The sequence below is a fragment of the Parambassis ranga genome, chromosome 10 (genome assembly GCF_900634625.1).
Source record: "Parambassis ranga chromosome 10, fParRan2.1, whole genome shotgun sequence".
NCBI classification, from domain to species: domain Eukaryota; kingdom Metazoa; phylum Chordata; class Actinopteri; family Ambassidae; genus Parambassis; species Parambassis ranga.
In genome coordinates this window covers 11,149,187-11,166,536 of record NC_041031.1, presented here as the reverse complement: position 1 = coordinate 11,166,536, position 17,350 = coordinate 11,149,187, and the positions used below count along the sequence as shown (strand labels likewise).

Genomic DNA, 17,350 nt, shown 5'->3' with positions numbered 1-17,350 from the left:
TCATCCACATGGATGATGTCAGCAGCATGCATATTTCAGAGTACGTGGCAGAGTTTGGGGTGAAAAAAAATCTCCTTTATCCACCTTTTTGTTTTGCAATCACTCTAGTGTACACTAGTTAACCTGAGATAATGAACAAAGCTACATTGATTTGCAGTGTATGATACCTGTTTGTCACACCCACAGCTCTCCCCTGCCAGTCTGGTGACATTAGCATACACAGCTATGAGGGACACACCTGGCAGTGCGTGTGTGCATGTGTGTCTCCATCCATGCGTGAGTTGTGCGTCGGCAGCGATATGAATGGGCAGAGAGGGGTGTTCACTCACAGACACCATAGCAGCAGTGAGATGAGGAGTGCCATCCACTCCACTGCACGTCTGCTCTACTGAGAGAAAGAAGAGGGGAGAAGGAGGTGAGTGTCTGAATTTACTCCTGGCATTTCATCAGTCTTTATTGCTGTGCTTGTTCAGTAGTCAGTGGATGTTTACATTTGCGTCTGTCTCTCCCATCATTCATGCTTCCCTCTCTCTTTTTACACATTTCTTTGCTTGATGAGATGTCTTGTCATGGATAAGCTCTCCTGTCTCTGTTTTGCTGCTTTCAGTTAGCTTCATGTGAAACATCATGTGGGGGCAAACAGCTTCTGAATACCTGCAAGTGTTTTACTGTCAGTGCTGCTAATGGGAGCTGTGAGTGGTCCTCACTGTGCCTTCAAGAGTCCTGCAGAGGAATAACAGTGCTGCAAAACAAAACCTGTCCATCAGATCAATGCATGGACATTTACTACTCAGCTAGGAAAGGACAGAGTCTGTGTTCTATGTGAAAATAATAATAGTGGATTCATTACTGAGTTATCAGGTGAGGTACGCATGGCTCAGCTGTGATTCGGTTGAGAGCAGCTGTCCCTGGTGACTACTAACTAAATTCATCCAGCTGGGGAGGAGGAGGTTTCAGAGTGTGTGTGTGTGTGTGTCACACCTGAACACGGCAGAGCAGGCAGCCCATCATTGTCAATTACAGGACATAATGTCCTTGACACTGTCTTCATGTGCTCGGATGTCAGTAGAATTATTGCCCACATGCTCACCTTGATGCTCTAACCGTGACTGTGCACAGTGCTGCCTGAATAATTATACATTCCCTGAGCAAGTCGGGTTCTGTGATCAGCATGTGCATTGTCACTGTGTGAGGGGAGACAGAAATGTCAGACCAAGGCTGTGATTTTATCTCTCATATATAAATGGAAGCAGCCAATTCACATCTGCAGCATCATGCTGAATGAATCAACAAATGAACACTGACTGTGTCTCCTGCAGCATTTGGTGAAGACAGATGATGAAGAGGCAACTGTTTGATATCTTTCCCATTCTTTCCTTTGAAACTCTTACACACACAAGTTAAGCTTAAGGAGTTCCCGTCATGTTCTGACTCAGCTTGGGGAGTTAATTAGTGTTGACCTGACACTCACAGAGGCTAATCCAGGTCTCTGCCTGTTGGATTCAAAGCTCCTGAACAGATTTGGTTCTTATGTAATGTTAATATCAGTATTTTATCATGGATTGTAACAGCCTAAGTGCTTTTATTAAACATTTCTGCTTCCTCCTCTTATAGTGTCTCAGATGGAGCGATGTTGGGAGGAGGGGGCCAGTTTTATTCTGTTTGCCCACCCTTGCAGAAACAGCTCCTGAGTAGCTTTTAAAAGGAAGGTCTTGGCGTTTTGCGTGACCATTTCCAAGTAATAATGTATGAGAATTTTGTTCACATTTGTATGTGTCTTTGTATGCATACAACAAAGACTTGTTTCTGAATGTGTCACTTTGGCTGTTGTTGGCTTGTTCATGTGGATTAATCGATGGAGAAGTGTTTCTCAGAGCCGTGGGGCTTTTCTACCTCGGCTACAGAGGAGATGAACTTCCACCCGCCTCGGTTTAACCTACACGGTTCTCTGTCCCTTTTGCTTCATCTGTGTGAACGAGGGATCCCTCATCTACACGGAGACAAACGGGCAGTGACAGAGGAAAGCGGGGGATAGACAGAGTGACACAACAAGCAAGCGAATCACTCTCATTTAGGTCATTTCCCTCAGTGAGCTGGTCAGAGAGGCCCAGGAATCACTGAATGCCTGCCCTGCCATCAAGACTGGGATTATTCTCCTCAAAGGGCTGTAATGCACATTTTAGAGTGAGTGCAGGAAGTTCAGCAGTACACCCCTGGGTGTCCCAGCTGAACCAACATGTAGTAATGGACCCTGTATGAAAGAAGCTGGGAACAATCCACGGGGTCACTTCCAGTTAGCGTGAGTTCTGGCCAGCAGGCAGACTTTGTTTAATATCACTTATATTCCACTCCAAATAGGACTTTATAATGGAGTTCCCTGCAGCAACAAATGTGGCACTACCATGATGTCAGCTGTCACAGTGGGTGAGTGAGCTCCTGTTGATTAGCTCCCATTCATTCTTTATGAGCCCTGGGTTGAATGCTTCCTGTGGAGCAGCAAGCTGAATTGGAGCTCAGGGTGAGACACAATTTCAATTTCAATCACATCAGAGGTTTTATTTTAACTTGGCTTCATGTGTATGCATTCCCCCACCAAGTACACGATGTCCGAGGATGTTGTTGTTCAGGTGATTGATTAGGTTAGTCCACCACGGCTGGAACAAGAGGCCAGGTTCCCACACCAATATGAGCTCATCCAGCAGACCACCATATATAGTCTGATTGTTGGATTGTTGCTGCAGTAACATAGATGAAAAACATGTGCATCCAAGTCAAAGAAAAGTAAAAATAAACAATACTAATACTAATAAATATTACAGAGTTTGTCTTTTTAATTACAGGAATGTAATATTATTTAAAAAAAATATTAGAGGCAAAGTCAGGTTAGGATCTAAACTTTCTTCCTAGGATCTTTTTTAAGAAGGTGCTAAGACTTAAAACACACACACACTTGCGGTATTACTGAAGCAGCTGTTAGGGCTTTGAGCTCAGTGCCCCTCTAATGATCTAGCTGAACACTTCAGAGAAGTCATAAGATGACTCTCTCTTTGTTTTAGGAGCCTCATTGAGCCGCATCTTCACTTTCATCCCTGCTATTAAAATATAATGTGTGTTTGAGACGGACTGAAGCAGACATTGACAGGAGGCAGTGGACTGTAAAAATCAGTCTGTTGGACATTGACCCAAAACCAGAGGTGTTTTGTCCCTGAACACCACGGGTCCTGATGCCAGCTGTGTCTCTGGCTGTGACTGTTGCTTGTGTGTATTCACTGTGGTCTTTCAGTTTTTCAGGCATCAGTGTTTGTGCTGCATCTCTCTGACTGCATGCGAGCTTTATCTCCATCTGGCTGTTTTTACACAATGATGCAGCTTCTCAGATTCATAGTTAGAGAAAGCTTACATGTTTATTGGATAGATGTGTGATGGAAGTGTGTTTTTACCCAAACAAAAACCTTTAGTCAGGTTAAGATGCAGTCAGGTGTGTTTTTCTCTCTCGGTCTTTACAAGTCAAAATAAAAAGCAGCCATTGGGGTTGCAGTGTGAACATCCCAGTGTGATAATTAGTACTAAGCTGAATCAGTTGAATCTCTAGAGGAAAGTCTCCCAGAAAAGCCTTCATATCAGTGTGAGCAACACTGCATCTCTGAGGCAAACATGCCATCTAGTGAGCAGAGACTGTAACTGCACCGTCACCACACTGCCAGGAAAACAACACGTGTGGTCTGTTGCTTTACAGACTTACATTTAAGCTTTGTTTCTCTTTTCTTTTTTCCCAGGTTATACAACTAAACGGCAAAGTGATCCATCTCAAACAGACATCACAGAAAATCAGCAGCACTGAGAAAAATCAGCCATGGAGCAGAAGACAAATGAGGTGCGTAGAAAAACCTGATAACATTTGACTCACTCAGGTCCTCATCTGACGCTGTGATTCCTCTCCCTAGTGTCCCACCACCACCTCTCCTCAGAAGCAGATGAAGAACAGGTCCAAGTCCACAGAGGAGATGCAGCAGTCAAAGAAGGTGAGGAGGAAAAAAAGCGTCCTGATCTTTTTTCCCTGACCTGCTTTGTTGTTAATCATCAGACTGGCCTGTTTTCTCTTACAGGCCTTTTCCTCACAAAAATCACTCCCAGGCAGGCCAGAGCTGGACAGAGTGAAGGTAAACTTTGTGTGTGTGTGTGTGGGTGTGTGTTCTAATAGGTCAAATGTAAATGGGGCTGAGCTTTGTTGTTGTTTCCTGGTGTTGCAGGAGTTTCCTGATGGCTCCGACACACCTTCCTCCTCCACCGAAGAACTAAAGTGACAAATAAAACCGTCAGGACAATGAAGTTACCATAAAACTACACTGTCATCATAAACATAATATGTCACATGTACATATGTACACAGGAGCACAAACAGCATATGAGGTAGACTAGGAAACTGAACACACACACACACTGAGACAATCGCATGTAAACAAAAGGACACCTGTGATGAAGCTGTGTTGTTGTACTGTGAATGGTGTACACATGCCAACTGAATGTGTAGTTACAATAAAGAGTGAATCCATCTTTGTCTGCTCTTCACACCAAAATCATTATTTATTTGACAAAAAGGAACCCAAAAGGAAAAAAGGCAATAACTACCCACCATCAATCAATAGCCTGCTGATCCACCTTAATCATAAATCAGTCTCTCACATGGTTGTGGAGGAATTCTGGCCCATTCTTCTTCACTCCTTCTTTACTGCTTTACTTCATTGAGGTTTTTAGGCATTTGCTTATGCACAGCTGTCTTGCTTTCCACTTAGATACAATCTTTCGACTGTATCTGTAACTCCAGATTATTCGGAAAAGCTTTTATAACCCCTTTCAGATTGATGTGCAGATCAGGTCATCAGGAACTGACCATCGGCAGCACCTGCTGCACCTCACAACATTAAATCTAATGGAAGCAGTAAGGGGATACTCTTTCCTTTTTTTGTGCAATGCGCCTTTAACCAAGGTGACTGAATTGTGTGTGCGCATTACTGCTGCAGTTGCTGCCACGTGATATCAAATGTCCCTATATAGCCAGCCACATATTGCAGTAGATACTGCTGTATGTGGCTGTAATTATCTCTATATGTCTAGAGATAATTAAACAGACACATTGCTTTGATCCCCTTTGCTGAAAACAGATTGAGAGCTTACTGTAAACATCATATGTCAGTCCCTGTGTAAGGTTAAGGCAGGATAACATGGCCCACTGTGGACCCTGATGGTGTGCACCTACACAGCTCATTGATTTGCTGGCATTTGAGTGACATGACAACATGCCTGTGTTTGGTTTATTTAAATTTATCATGAGCAGTGGCAGCACAGCCTCCCTGTGATTTGCACATCTGGAGAGGAGATTAACTGCAGCATGGAGGGCTTTTTACCAAAGAGCTCTGGATGTGGACAGGAGATTTAGCCATGTGTGTCCCTGTGTGCTATGCCTCTGTGTAGTGCTGCATCAAATCTCAAGGATTTCGCTCCCTGTAGTCACCGCTGAAGGTGACAGAAGCCTCAGCTCCAGTCCAGCTGCCTACACTGTTTGCTCTCTATCTGTCTCTATCTCTCTCACACACACACACACACACACACTCTAAAGGGCTATTAAGTTCTGCTCCTCTGAGTTCATGGATGCAAGTCTGAGGTCAGCAAGTTTTGCAGATTTGGTTGAGAGCACTGCTGATATGACAGAACTGTAGCTGTACTAATTAACAGTCTGCATTCTGGCATGCTGAGGAGGAGGACAAGTAAATGTGTGTACGTGTATGTTAAGAGGATCTCAGGAAATCTCCCAGATAGCTCATTTCCAATCACAACATAATTCATCTTGAGTGCTGCCAAAGTATAAGCACCTGAACATTCTGCACAAGTCAAGCAGATTACACTCTACGTGTTTAAAATACTTCCACTGACTTGAAATGATCGTTTAATTCCCAGGCTGCACAGTTTGGCAGGATAAAAAATGTGCTAGAAACGACTGTAGAAGAAGAAGAAAAAGAAACGAGTGTACTCACATTGACCACTAGATGTCAGATTTCTCCAGCCCTCAAACAACAAGGATGATTAATCGCATCAAACAGGCCGTTTCATCTTGGAATCTTTATCTGGCCCCAAATCAGGTGAAAAATAGCCGCTTGAGCAAACATCGTTTATTACCTTAACACACAACATGCTTTTCCAATTCATGCATCATTAACATAAGGCTTATTGATTAACAATGAGGTCCCTGGTGATGGAGCAGGTTAATCACCAGGGGATGAGGTGTTCCTCTTGACATCTCCAGACCTGCAAGTTTATTTAAAGATTTGCTCTCCAGTTCCTTTACAGAGTCCGTACACAACACCGATCTGAGACAACAAGGTAAGAGCCTATACCTCCTATTTCATGTATCACATATACGTGCACACGTTGAAATGCGCTCTATGTGATATTTCAGAAATCTGTTATTATTTTACATTATTTATTTCCTTCAAATCAAACTCTGGCCTTTTATCCTGCGCCAAGGGAGCCGCGGCTCACACGTCAGCCGTCACTCACTTTAGCAGTCACTAAATGTTTCATTAATCCTTTTATTTCTCTTCAAGTTAAGTTTAATTAGGATCTGTGCACACAGACGAGTTTGTGGGGCAGTTAGATTAATGGAAAACATCCAACACACACACACACACACACATATAGGCATTCTGAGTTTATTCAGCTGCAACTGATGGAAGAAGTTGTGTCACATACAGATAAATGTACATATGGCAGCAGGGACTTGCAGCATATGAGAACCTGCAGGAGGATGCCACACAGAATGAGAATGATGCTGTGACTCTAATTACTGTAATTTCAGCTGCTGTAATTACTTCCATCCTTTTTTGCTTTTAAGAGACACATTATTACTCCAGCTCCTCTACTGGAGTCCCCAAAATATGGCAAAGTGGCTGACATGAAAAGAAGGGAAAATGGTCTCTTTAAATCTAGACTGTGAAAACCTTTAGATGGTGGAGAGCCCCTTTAAGAGCTGACTTGCAGCTGTGGGAAACAGAGCTACATGGGGCTGATGTTTCTGACTGATTCAGACAAGGTATTTGCTTGTTGGGAGATCAGCTGATGCATTGTTACTGGTTCCGATGTGCAATCTGACCTCAAATCAAGAGTAGCTGCCAATAACAGTTGATGTAGGTCGCCTTTGTTCTCCTATAATTGCTTGTCTGTTGATCTCTCTGTGAGAGACGTGCACATATACAGACATGTTGGCTTCCTTTGGTGCCTGCTGCAGGTGGCTGATAAACACATTCTCTCCACAGTGGTGTCATTCTGCGATTTTAATTGCTTTAATATCTCCTCACAGCACTCAAAGCGCCATGTCCTCCCGAACCATAACTATCGTGTCCACTGGACAGAGCACACGGCCGGCCTTCAGTGGTAACTTGTTAGTTTCTGTTCCTTTTTATGTCTTTGAAATGCTTCACAGTTGATCTTCACCCTCTGTGCTCTCGTGGTTTTTTTTGTTATCAGGGGTGAAGATGAGCGCTGCCCAGCTCTCCTGGCAGCCCAAACTCTCACTGGAGGAGGACAGAGAGTCTGGCATCGGCTCCACCCTTGACCTCAGCGGCAGCTTTGAGGGCTACAGCCAACATACCAATCAGCACAAACCTTCACTAAAGGAGGTGGACAGGCTCCCCAGAGAGAAAGGTACAAGAGCAGGAGAATCACACACTCATCTCCAAGGCTGGCATCGGGCCTGATCTCTTTGAACAAAAAAAAGCAGAAGCTCATGCTCATTAGATAAGGACAGGCTCAGAAGACACCCAGTGTCAGTGGAATCATGTGGTCTGGTTCTGCTGTCACTCAGCGGTGTTTGGCTGCAGATGGGTAATGTAGTATGTCAGATGGCTTTGCTCTCTACATGTGAGAGCTTACTGGGGCTATCTCTCTCATCCAGTACACAGAGATCACAGGATGAGAAGAGAGTGATGCAGGGGCAGAAACACACCAGCAATGTGTTACAAAAAATAGGTCACCTCTTACTCTGGCTATTGTTTTAAACAGATAGCCCCACTCAGACTACATCAGTGAGTCCAAACAGGATCAAGCAGCTGCTTATCAACCTGTCCAAAATCCCTCTGCTCTTCATCCTCCTCTTCCTCTTTGTTTGCTCCTTGGACACCCTGAGCTCAGCCTTCCAGTTAGCAGGGGGTAAGTACTATTTCCCTCACTGCCCCCCCCACCAGCAGGTTCACTGTGACTCAACTAGGTTGATGTTTGACAAATAAGTGAGTCACTGAAGAACAGTTCACACTGTCCTACTGGGCCCTGCTGTATAATTTATTGCAAAGCTTCATCTGCTGACCTTTTCAGATTTGGGGAAACAAGCAGTTTGAGTCTTGTTTAACATTGCTCTAAGCAACCTTGTCATTTCTGAGACCAGGGTTTTTATTTTATTCTTTGTGCTTTTGTGTGTGCGTGTGTGTGTGTGCGCGTGTTTCCGTACGTGGGTGGCATATTTAACCAGGTAAAGTGGCAGGGGACATTTTCCAGGACAATGCAGTGCTGTCTAACCCTGTGGCAGGGCTGGTGGTGGGGATCTTGGTTACTGTGCTGGTTCAGAGCTCCTCAACCTCCACCTCCATCATAGTCAGTCTGGTGGCCTCAGGATGTGAGTAGGCACATAATAATGTGTGTCAATGTGTAAGTCTTCACATATAAGTTGACTGTAATGGAAACACTAATATATATATATATATATATATATATATATATATATATATATATATATATATATATATATATATATATATATATATATATATATATATATGTATGTGTGTGTGTGTGTGTGTGTGTGTGTGTGTGTGTGTGTGTGTGTGCGTGTGTTTGTGTGTTTTAATGTACTGGACACACTGCCTGTGGGTTTCTGCAGGCTATTAATTTGTATTCATAAATGTTATAATAAACAGAAAATACACAGGCCCCATGGTGCATATCTGGCAATAACAACAGATCACTTTGTAGTTTTTAGATATAATCTAAGTTTTCTGACTCTAACAACATACAGTATTTTCTAAAGATGACACAGTAGATTATCGGAACTCTCAATTCATTATTGTTTAGAATAAAACTTCAAAAATAATTTCTTCTCATAAAAATTACTAATATAATAGACAGCATAGTTCAGTTTTCCTTTTAAAGCCACTCACCGACTGCCTACCCTTCAAATAGCCATTTTGAGATTGTGATGCTAATTTGTAAAACAACACAAAAAAAATATTGAAGTAATCTATGATTGTGTAATCTCCCACCATTGCAGGCAGTCTAAGACCATTACATATGTACAGCCAGTCCTGCAGTCTAAGTGACATCAGTATGCAGATGCAGCCTTTCTACTTCTAAAGCCATTCTCTATAAAGCTAAGAGGAAAATTATGGGTAAATATCAAAGACAGAAAGAGATGCAAATGCATGTTTGCCGTGATGATGTGTCCTTGAGGTCATTATCATTTGTGTTATCGACAACAAGCTGTCCTTCCATTCCTTATGATTGCTTCTTATCCATTTACAGTGTGTTTTTTTATTGCACGTCATATAAAATATGTCTGTCAGATGAAATGGAAACTTCTGTGTGGTTTCACTTTTCAGTATTAGAGGTCAGATCGGCTGTTCCTGTCATTATGGGGTCCAATATTGGGACTTCAGTCACGAACACCATAGTGGCCATGATGCAAGCAGCAGAGAGAACCGAGTTTCAACGGTGAGAGATGAGATGCGTCAATGTAGAGAGGAGGGCGATCAGGAGGGAGACAGAGAAGAGACTGAAATGGACAAGTAAATGGATAAGTGGAGTGATGGAAGAAAGTGGGATAAAAGTGTTAAAGGTGCAGAGGAGAAAGATTTAGCAGCTGTTTTCTGCCTTCTGCAGGCCTCAGCTTCCATTTCCAAAAAAAAAAAAAAAAAAGTGAGAATAATGGCACGAATCCACACTGATCCCATATCAGTAACCGTCTGGCATGAAAGGACACTACACTGAACAGATGGCATGTTACTTAATCTGTGTCTGGTGAAATAAATGCAATTTATTAATCTTTCATAATGTATACACACACTCAATCCAAACTGAAACGCTCACGTCCACAAAAGTACAGCACAGACAAACAGATTAGCGAGTAATCATTCTGAGTGGTTCATCGTGATGATGGCTGACCTTGAAATGATTGTGACCTATGACAGTGCCTTCGCTGGAGCAACAATCCATGACTGCTTCAACTGGCTGTCGGTTCTGGTTCTGTTACCCCTGGAGGTGGTGAGTGGGCTGATGACCAGACTGTCTCACCTTCTGGTCTCCAGTTTGAGGCTCCAGCCTGGAGAAGAAGCTCCTGAGCTGCTCAAAGTCATCACAGAGCCGGTCACCAAGCTCATCATACAGGTACAACTGTTGATTCACTGTGAATGCTTGTGGAAAATCAATCTGGGAGACTGTTTGCAAACATTACAGAGCGATCGCAGTGATGCAAAGTGAACTCACACCTTCTGCTAAATGAAGCGATGAGCTGGAAATGCCTCGTGATCTTTTAACTTCGTTCCTCTTTAACTTTTTGAAAACGTGTCTTTGTTCACTCTCAGCTCAACAAGTGTGTGATCACAGGCATCGCCATGGGAAATGAGGACATGAGAAACAGGAGTCTGGTGAAAGAATGGTGCCAGACTGACCTTGTTACGGTAATGGCTCCTCTCCACCTCTGTCTGCTACACACAGAGACACATTGTGTTACATACTGGCGCCAAATGAAGCCTGTTAGTGCTGCCATTAAACATTAAACTAAATTGTGATTCCATCAGTCTCTCTCTCTCTCCTTTTTTCTTTATTTCTGTAGTCCTCTAGCAATGTGAGTGCTGAAAACTGCGCAACCACTCACAATTTGTCGTCTCATGCCAAGTGTAAGTTCATCACATCTGATGCTTTTGTGACTTGCACAAGTTGGTATCAAAATATAAAACATAATGCGATGCCCTCCTCTCTATAGGTGGGCACTTGTTTGCGTCTGCTGAGCTGTCGGACCTCACGGTGGGACTGATCCTCCTGGCTGCCTCCCTGGCTGTGCTCTGCACATGTCTGCTGCTTCTGGTCAAACTGCTCAACTCACTTCTTAAAGGACAAGTGGCAAAGGTCATCCATAAAATCATTAACACAGGTGGGTATATCAAGACTTTAAACATTGTGAAAAATCATAACAAACCGATGTATGATGTGATTGTGTGGAATGATTGATTTTTTTAGTAGTAAGCAAGGAAGGTTTACCCGGCAACCACAAGAGGCCTGGTGTAATCTGCCATGACTCATTTGATGGTTTGAACATATTATTGGTACACTGACTGTTTGTTTTCTTTTTTATTGTGTGCACTGATGTGTCAATGAAAACATTATATTGTCTCTGTTTGCAGCTGGCCTCTCTCTCCATTGTTGAAACCACATGTTCCATAATGAGAAAACTCTTAGATGTTTAACTTGCACGTGTCATTCCAGTAAACATGAGTCAGGGACTTTTTATTGCAACATTTTTATTTATATGGTAATACTTTACTCTTTATTGGACAACGGTTAATGCTACTGTAAAAATCATCTTCACCTTGTACATGATTTTAGACAGATATGTCTGGAGTTTATTAAACACGTCTATCTCTATGGGGATTATTGTCATAACACTGTCAAACACAATCTGAGGTAGGCAGTGGAAAAAAACTGTATTTTTTTATAGATAATTTGATGTGAGTAGTGTCAAACTTTTATTACACCATTTCTGCTCAATGGTGAACGAATGGCAGATTTTTTTCCCTTCTGAATTATTTACACTTATGAACTCATGTGAAGTTAAAGTTACTTTCGGGTTATTATACCACACTTTCTACCTCCTATGCACTTTTAAACAGACTTGCCGTATCCATTTGGATGGCTGGCAGGATACATTGCCATGTTCGTGGGAGCGGGGGTGACATTTGTGGTCCAGAGTAGCTCTGTCTTTACTTCTGCCATGACCCCTCTAGTAGGTAAGTAATATGAGACATGATCATTCCTATAAAACTGCCTGTAAAAGTCAAGAAATTCTATGATGAAGTAGTACTGTAATATAAGTAGGACACTTTGAAATGAAAAGTTGTAAGAAGAGTGTGTGCACAAACTACTACACTGTGACTATACATAAGGGGAAAACAGACTGTGAGCAAAGATGCTGCAATGTCTTACATATGCAGTAATGTGTTGAACGAGGGAGCCATACAGTGACAGGATTTCTCTCATGGTTTTGTCAGTTTGTTGAGAATGTGAGGACAACCAATGACACAGCTGTCTCTCAGTCAAACCGTTATGTAAGTCAGCATCTGTTAGTGTAATGATGTTGATTTGAAGGCTGATGAAAGGAAACATTCAGTTTTATGAAAATGAATCCATTCTACTAACCTTAAATATATTATCAGCACATGCTGCCATCTTCCCTTCCTGGAAACCCTGTGATTGTAAAACCAACACCCTCTAAGATTCAGTAGAAACCAGGACATTGGGTTTACGGAGCTTGACAAGAAATAAAGAACCAAGTCACATGTTAAGCTACAGTTGGACGTGGGAAAACTTAATTAATGTAGCATCAAATTTATAGCTGCTGGATAGAAATAATTATTGTCTCTATAGAAATGACCTAAAGCATACAAATGCACGACTCTAGATCTGTTTGCGTGTTATGCAGCTGAACTGTTATGAAGTAATCCGATGAATGTGTGTGGCCATGACCAAACAACCATTCAGGGTGAAAAGTTGGAGAATCCTCAGATGGCATCCACATCCAGCTGAGCTCCATACACTCAAGACTAGAAGCAGGGAGGTCACATAACAACACAAAAACTGAGCTGAAACCTTGGATATGGAAATATGGTTCGTGTGTACAGGGCGATTACAAATGATTCCCACCAGACCTGCGCCAAAACTACTTCACAGACATATTCACACAGCAGCAGGGTGCAAAGTAGGTGTAAATCCGCCGCTGTCATTTTTCTGATGAGGTCCACTTCTATTGACGCAGTTACTCAGCTGATCAATAAAAAGAGCTTTGCTTTGGTTTTATTTGTCTTCTCTTGACAGCCTCACTTTTGCACAGGCACGTCTTGCAGCTCATGTTGACTCAGTCTGATTTGTTTGTGCTGGGAGAGATAGTGGTGCATTCGGTGTATAATCCTGCAGCAGCTTCAGAATCTGTCCAGTTTGAAGGTGGACTGATTCTTTCTTCATTTCACTCTGCAGTTATTACAGCTGGTGCGGGCCTTCCTCTGGGAGATTGTCTCCTGCCTGCAATGTCATTAAACTGTGCTGAAAAACAAGCCTTGAAGTGAGCAGAGCCACAGACAGAGAGGAAGAGAGGGAACAGTTGGAATCAAAGCATTGTTTCTGATGTCTATCAAACCTGAATCAGTACCACTGTAATCTAGCAGCTCATAAACCGAGCTGTTGGTTCCAAGGCCACAGTTTCTATAAAAAGTTATAAATCCTAACACACAGCCTCTAAACAGACATTTACTGCTACAGTAATACATTGTTAACAGTACACATGGCGTAAAGGTTTCCTGGTTTGATACTAGGTACAACAAGTTCCTGGTGTTCTCATAGAGGAAAATGCTTTAAATTTCCTTGTTGATGAAGCTCATTTGACATCCAGACCAGGCCAAATAAGGACACCAGCCCTCTCATTTCCACTGATGGAGTCTTGTGAAGTTTGAAGGAACATGTTGCATAACTGGCACTGTATGCTGCTAGCTAAATGAAGCATGTAAAATCAGTGACAACTGAGTCATCGGCCTGCTACACAGTGATAAATGTGAGATCTGAATAATTTGTCATTTTAAACAGGAGTCATTTAAGAGCTTGAAATAAAGCTAAAAGGCAATATATAGAGAGAAGATGGTTTTTAATCCACACATTTGTTTGTTTTCCAGTCATACCTTCCCTTCAAGCATCACGACACAGTTTAAAAGTAATGCAGCATATCATGGATTATGGAAGCTTTCACATAGTTTCCAGTTGATCTCAAGTGACCACCAGCAGTCATCCTTTTTGGCACAATAACATTTAGTCTTCTCAAACACCATCTCTTCTTGTTTTCTCTTCAACACCGAGCACGAATGATTGTACATGTCCTCTGTGTAACCATCAGGTATTGGAGTCATCAGTCTGGAGCGGGCCTATCCTCTCACTCTTGGGTCCAACATCGGCACCACCGCCACAGCTCTGCTGGCAGCTCTGGCCAGTCCTGGGAACAAACTAGCAGCTTCCATACAGGTACGAGGATTTTCTTATTTAGATACCACAGCTAATACCAAACAGCAAGAAAAAAAGAACATAGTGGAGGTACCACCAATGTCTGCTGCTTGAGTGTGTCTTAACAAGCCTGCAACAGAAAATGATCTGCAGATGGTAGATAACATCTTATGGATATTTATGGACATGCACACATAAATATATGCACCAGAGCAAAGCAAGCAATGCTCCAGGGAACACTCTCGTCTTTTCTGTATAACATAAAAGTGTGAACCACATTGAGTCATTGGATTATAATTATGGTATGATTGTTACATGAGAATAACACAGGCCCTCTTTTCTTTTGGATGATGTAACTGAATTAATATCATCATACAATGACTACGGTGAATGATGGTTTGCACTTATATACTGTATGTCCTCATCTTGTATTTGCACACAGATTGCTCTGTGTCACCTCTTCTTCAACGTCTTTGGCATTCTGCTGTGGTACCCTCTTCCGTTCATGCGTCTGCCGATAAGGATGGCTCGTGTCCTGGGTGAGCGCACGGCCAAGTATCGCTGGTTTGCGGTCTTGTACCTCCTCCTCTGCTTCTTGCTCCTTCCCTCTGTGGTGCTGGGCCTTTCTCTGGCCGGCTGGCGTGTGATGACCGGCGTCGGCGCTCCTTTCTTGGGGGTTACCATCTTCATTGCCATGGTAAATGTGATGCAGACCCACAGCCCCCGTCACCTGCCTGCCAAGCTCCAAAATTGGGACTTCCTGCCCAAGTGGATGCACTCTCTTAAACCGCTTGACCACTTGATCACCAAGGCAACCGTCTGCTGCAGCATCACTTGTGAGGAGGGTCGAGGCGAAGAAGAAGAAGGAAAGGAGGAAGAGGAGGAGCGCATCTCAGTGAAAACAGAAAAAGAGTGTTCTCAAAGAAAAGCACAGCTGGCGTATGACAACCCAGTCTTGGACTGTCTGGAAGAGAGCAGACCAGGTGTACGGGTTTTCAAATTAAAAGGTTTAGAGAGGTGCAACAGCACTCCACTGTAGCTGGACTAAACACGAGAGCTATTTCATACTCTACTCTGTCAATATCAGAGTAGGATTTAGAGACAGACATTGATTGACGGATAATTAAAAATAGTGCCTCAGAGCTGCGTTTAGTTCAGAAAATATCATCAGACAAACACTTCGCAGCTGAATCCCAGAACACCTGGCAGTGTTGAAGTGCCTCAGACTGCTGGAAAATGATGATGAGGGTCGAAGTTGAATAGTTGTTCTTGAGCTATCAATCACAGCACATCATAGTCAGTAGTCGGTGAAATCTGTCAAGTTGTCAGAGAAACGTGAATGTTTCCATTTTTTGTTGAGCACTTTAGGGGCTTCTCATACATGCTGAAGAGGACAAACTGCATCTGCTGATGAATATCATGTTACATAATCAAAAAGCAAACAGCTGCTCAGTGATGATTGTTTTGTTAACAGCAGTTTGTTTTCAGTGTCAGTAATTAACTCCTAACAGTTTAAAATTGCATTAAAGGTACAATGACATACAGAAAGGAAGTGTAAGTTTCCAACTTGCCAATATACAGTATGCCTTTACTACAAATACAAGTAAAACAGTTTCAAGTCCTTCTTAAAGCTGCGAGTGCCTTCTGGTCAGAGTCTGAAGGCCACAGAACTCATCTGAGGTGTATCTCTGCTCCTCCAAGCTGCTTTAAACTCTTGCACTCCTTTCTTTCAGTCAGTCCTTCAGCAGTTATGCAACACTTAGTCCAAACACTCAGTGATCACATAGAACTCTGTCCAAACAAGCTGCTCTGCTACACGCTCTGTATAACTGATTGAATTCTGGTAATATTGATGACAAGCAGGAGATAAGGCTGTTGACTTGATCTGCTACAATAAGCCCACAAGCTCATGGAGCTGATGATGCCACACCCTAATAATAAAAATGTTAGGGTGTGATGAGACATTGTCATTCTTAAATGTTGTGAGATTCAGTGATGAGGCATGCTACAAGTGCAAAGGTCCTTCTTTGACCCACGACAAACACGGTCAGTCAATCATTCAGCAGATGTTTTTTACCTAATTAACTACCATGAATTATTAGCTCCTAATTTGCTCTTAATTTATCCAATCATTTACTTTCTCATGTTTGTAGAAAAAGGACAAAAAGCTGTTTAAACTGAAGTCAAAATAAAACAAACATCATACTAAATGGATAAATCATTATGTACTCACTGCTTATGTAAGTGTTAGTGGGCGACTGAATACACACAGACACTACAAGGAATTCAGAGTATCATCACATTAGTGGCTTGATGTTATCTACATGAGTGTATGAATGCACTGCATTGTGTGTGTGTGTGTGTGTGTGTTGTATGCTTGAGTTAAGTGGGTGAGTCTCAGGAGGTGTTGCTGAATGTGTGAATGTGCTGTTTTCTCTGTTTCACTGTAACAATTGATCATTTGCTATAAAGAAATGTTGACTCTGAAGTCGGTGGATGTACTGCGAGATTTCAGTCAGCCTCCATTTTACTTTTAAGTTGAGAGACAAAGGAATGACACACTGTAGAGCAGAGCATGCTGGAAAGAAATAACCCTGCTGTTAGCTCAGCTGGAAAAAATGCACCTTGCAGACTTTATTACTTCCCGCTTATTACTTCACTTCAATAGGAAGATATGAAACTTCAACTGAAGCCACTTCCTCTCCTCATACTCTTCTGATCCCTTCATACTCATCGAAGTCTGTGTCTTTTAAATAACATGTAAACATGTCCGGTCTGGACTTGGTTTGCCTCACTTCGGTGACTCTGATCTGACCCTTGGTGGAAGCAATTTTTTTGCACAGTAGAAGAAGAAATGGAAGGAGTGTACCAGTGCTATTCTCTATTTTCTGTGAGTGAGAGGCGATCAGAGCGCTGATAGCCACTTATGTTAGGGCTTGGATGAGATCTGAAGTCCAGCATGGTCCAGGTCGCGGCCCTGCCAAGCCCTTTGGTGTCACAGCGAGGATGATGAAGCTGCCAGGGCTGTCTGCTGTCAACACGAGTGCTCAGT

The 17,350-nt window shown here is 42.6% G+C and overlaps 1 protein-coding gene and 1 long non-coding RNA gene across 2 annotated transcripts; both read left to right on the top strand.

Annotated features, from left to right (window-relative positions):
- Positions 1 to 230: 230 nt before the first annotated feature.
- On the top strand, positions 231 to 4,355 carry LOC114442879 (uncharacterized). Its single transcript, XR_003671389.1, has 5 exons — positions 231 to 415; positions 3,777 to 3,874; positions 3,945 to 4,022; positions 4,107 to 4,160; positions 4,251 to 4,355. It is a non-coding gene; the product is annotated as an uncharacterized LOC114442879 (long non-coding RNA).
- A 1,914-nt stretch (positions 4,356 to 6,269) lies between these two features.
- On the top strand, positions 6,270 to 16,211 carry slc34a1b (solute carrier family 34 member 1b). The gene is made up of 13 exons (XM_028416239.1): positions 6,270 to 6,378; positions 7,355 to 7,428; positions 7,522 to 7,698; positions 8,056 to 8,202; positions 8,519 to 8,662; positions 9,642 to 9,753; positions 10,230 to 10,425; positions 10,623 to 10,718; positions 10,874 to 10,937; positions 11,024 to 11,191; positions 11,928 to 12,044; positions 14,195 to 14,319; positions 14,741 to 16,211. The coding sequence occupies exons 2-13, from the start codon at positions 7,368 to 7,370 to the stop codon at positions 15,335 to 15,337; spliced, it is 2,004 nt and encodes a 667-aa protein (XP_028272040.1). The 5' UTR covers positions 6,270 to 6,378; positions 7,355 to 7,367; the 3' UTR covers positions 15,338 to 16,211.
- The last annotated feature ends 1,139 nt before the right edge of the window (positions 16,212 to 17,350 follow it).

Coding starts and splice junctions, on each gene's coding strand:
- slc34a1b (XM_028416239.1), top strand. CDS start 7,368: ATGTCCTCCCGAACCATAACTATCGTGTCCACTGGACAGAGCACACGG. Junction 7,699..8,055: donor CAGGCTCCCCAGAGAGAAAG/GTACAAGAGCAG, acceptor TGTTTTAAACAG/ATAGCCCCACTCAGACTACA. Junction 8,203..8,518: donor AGCCTTCCAGTTAGCAGGGG/GTAAGTACTATT, acceptor ATATTTAACCAG/GTAAAGTGGCAGGGGACATT.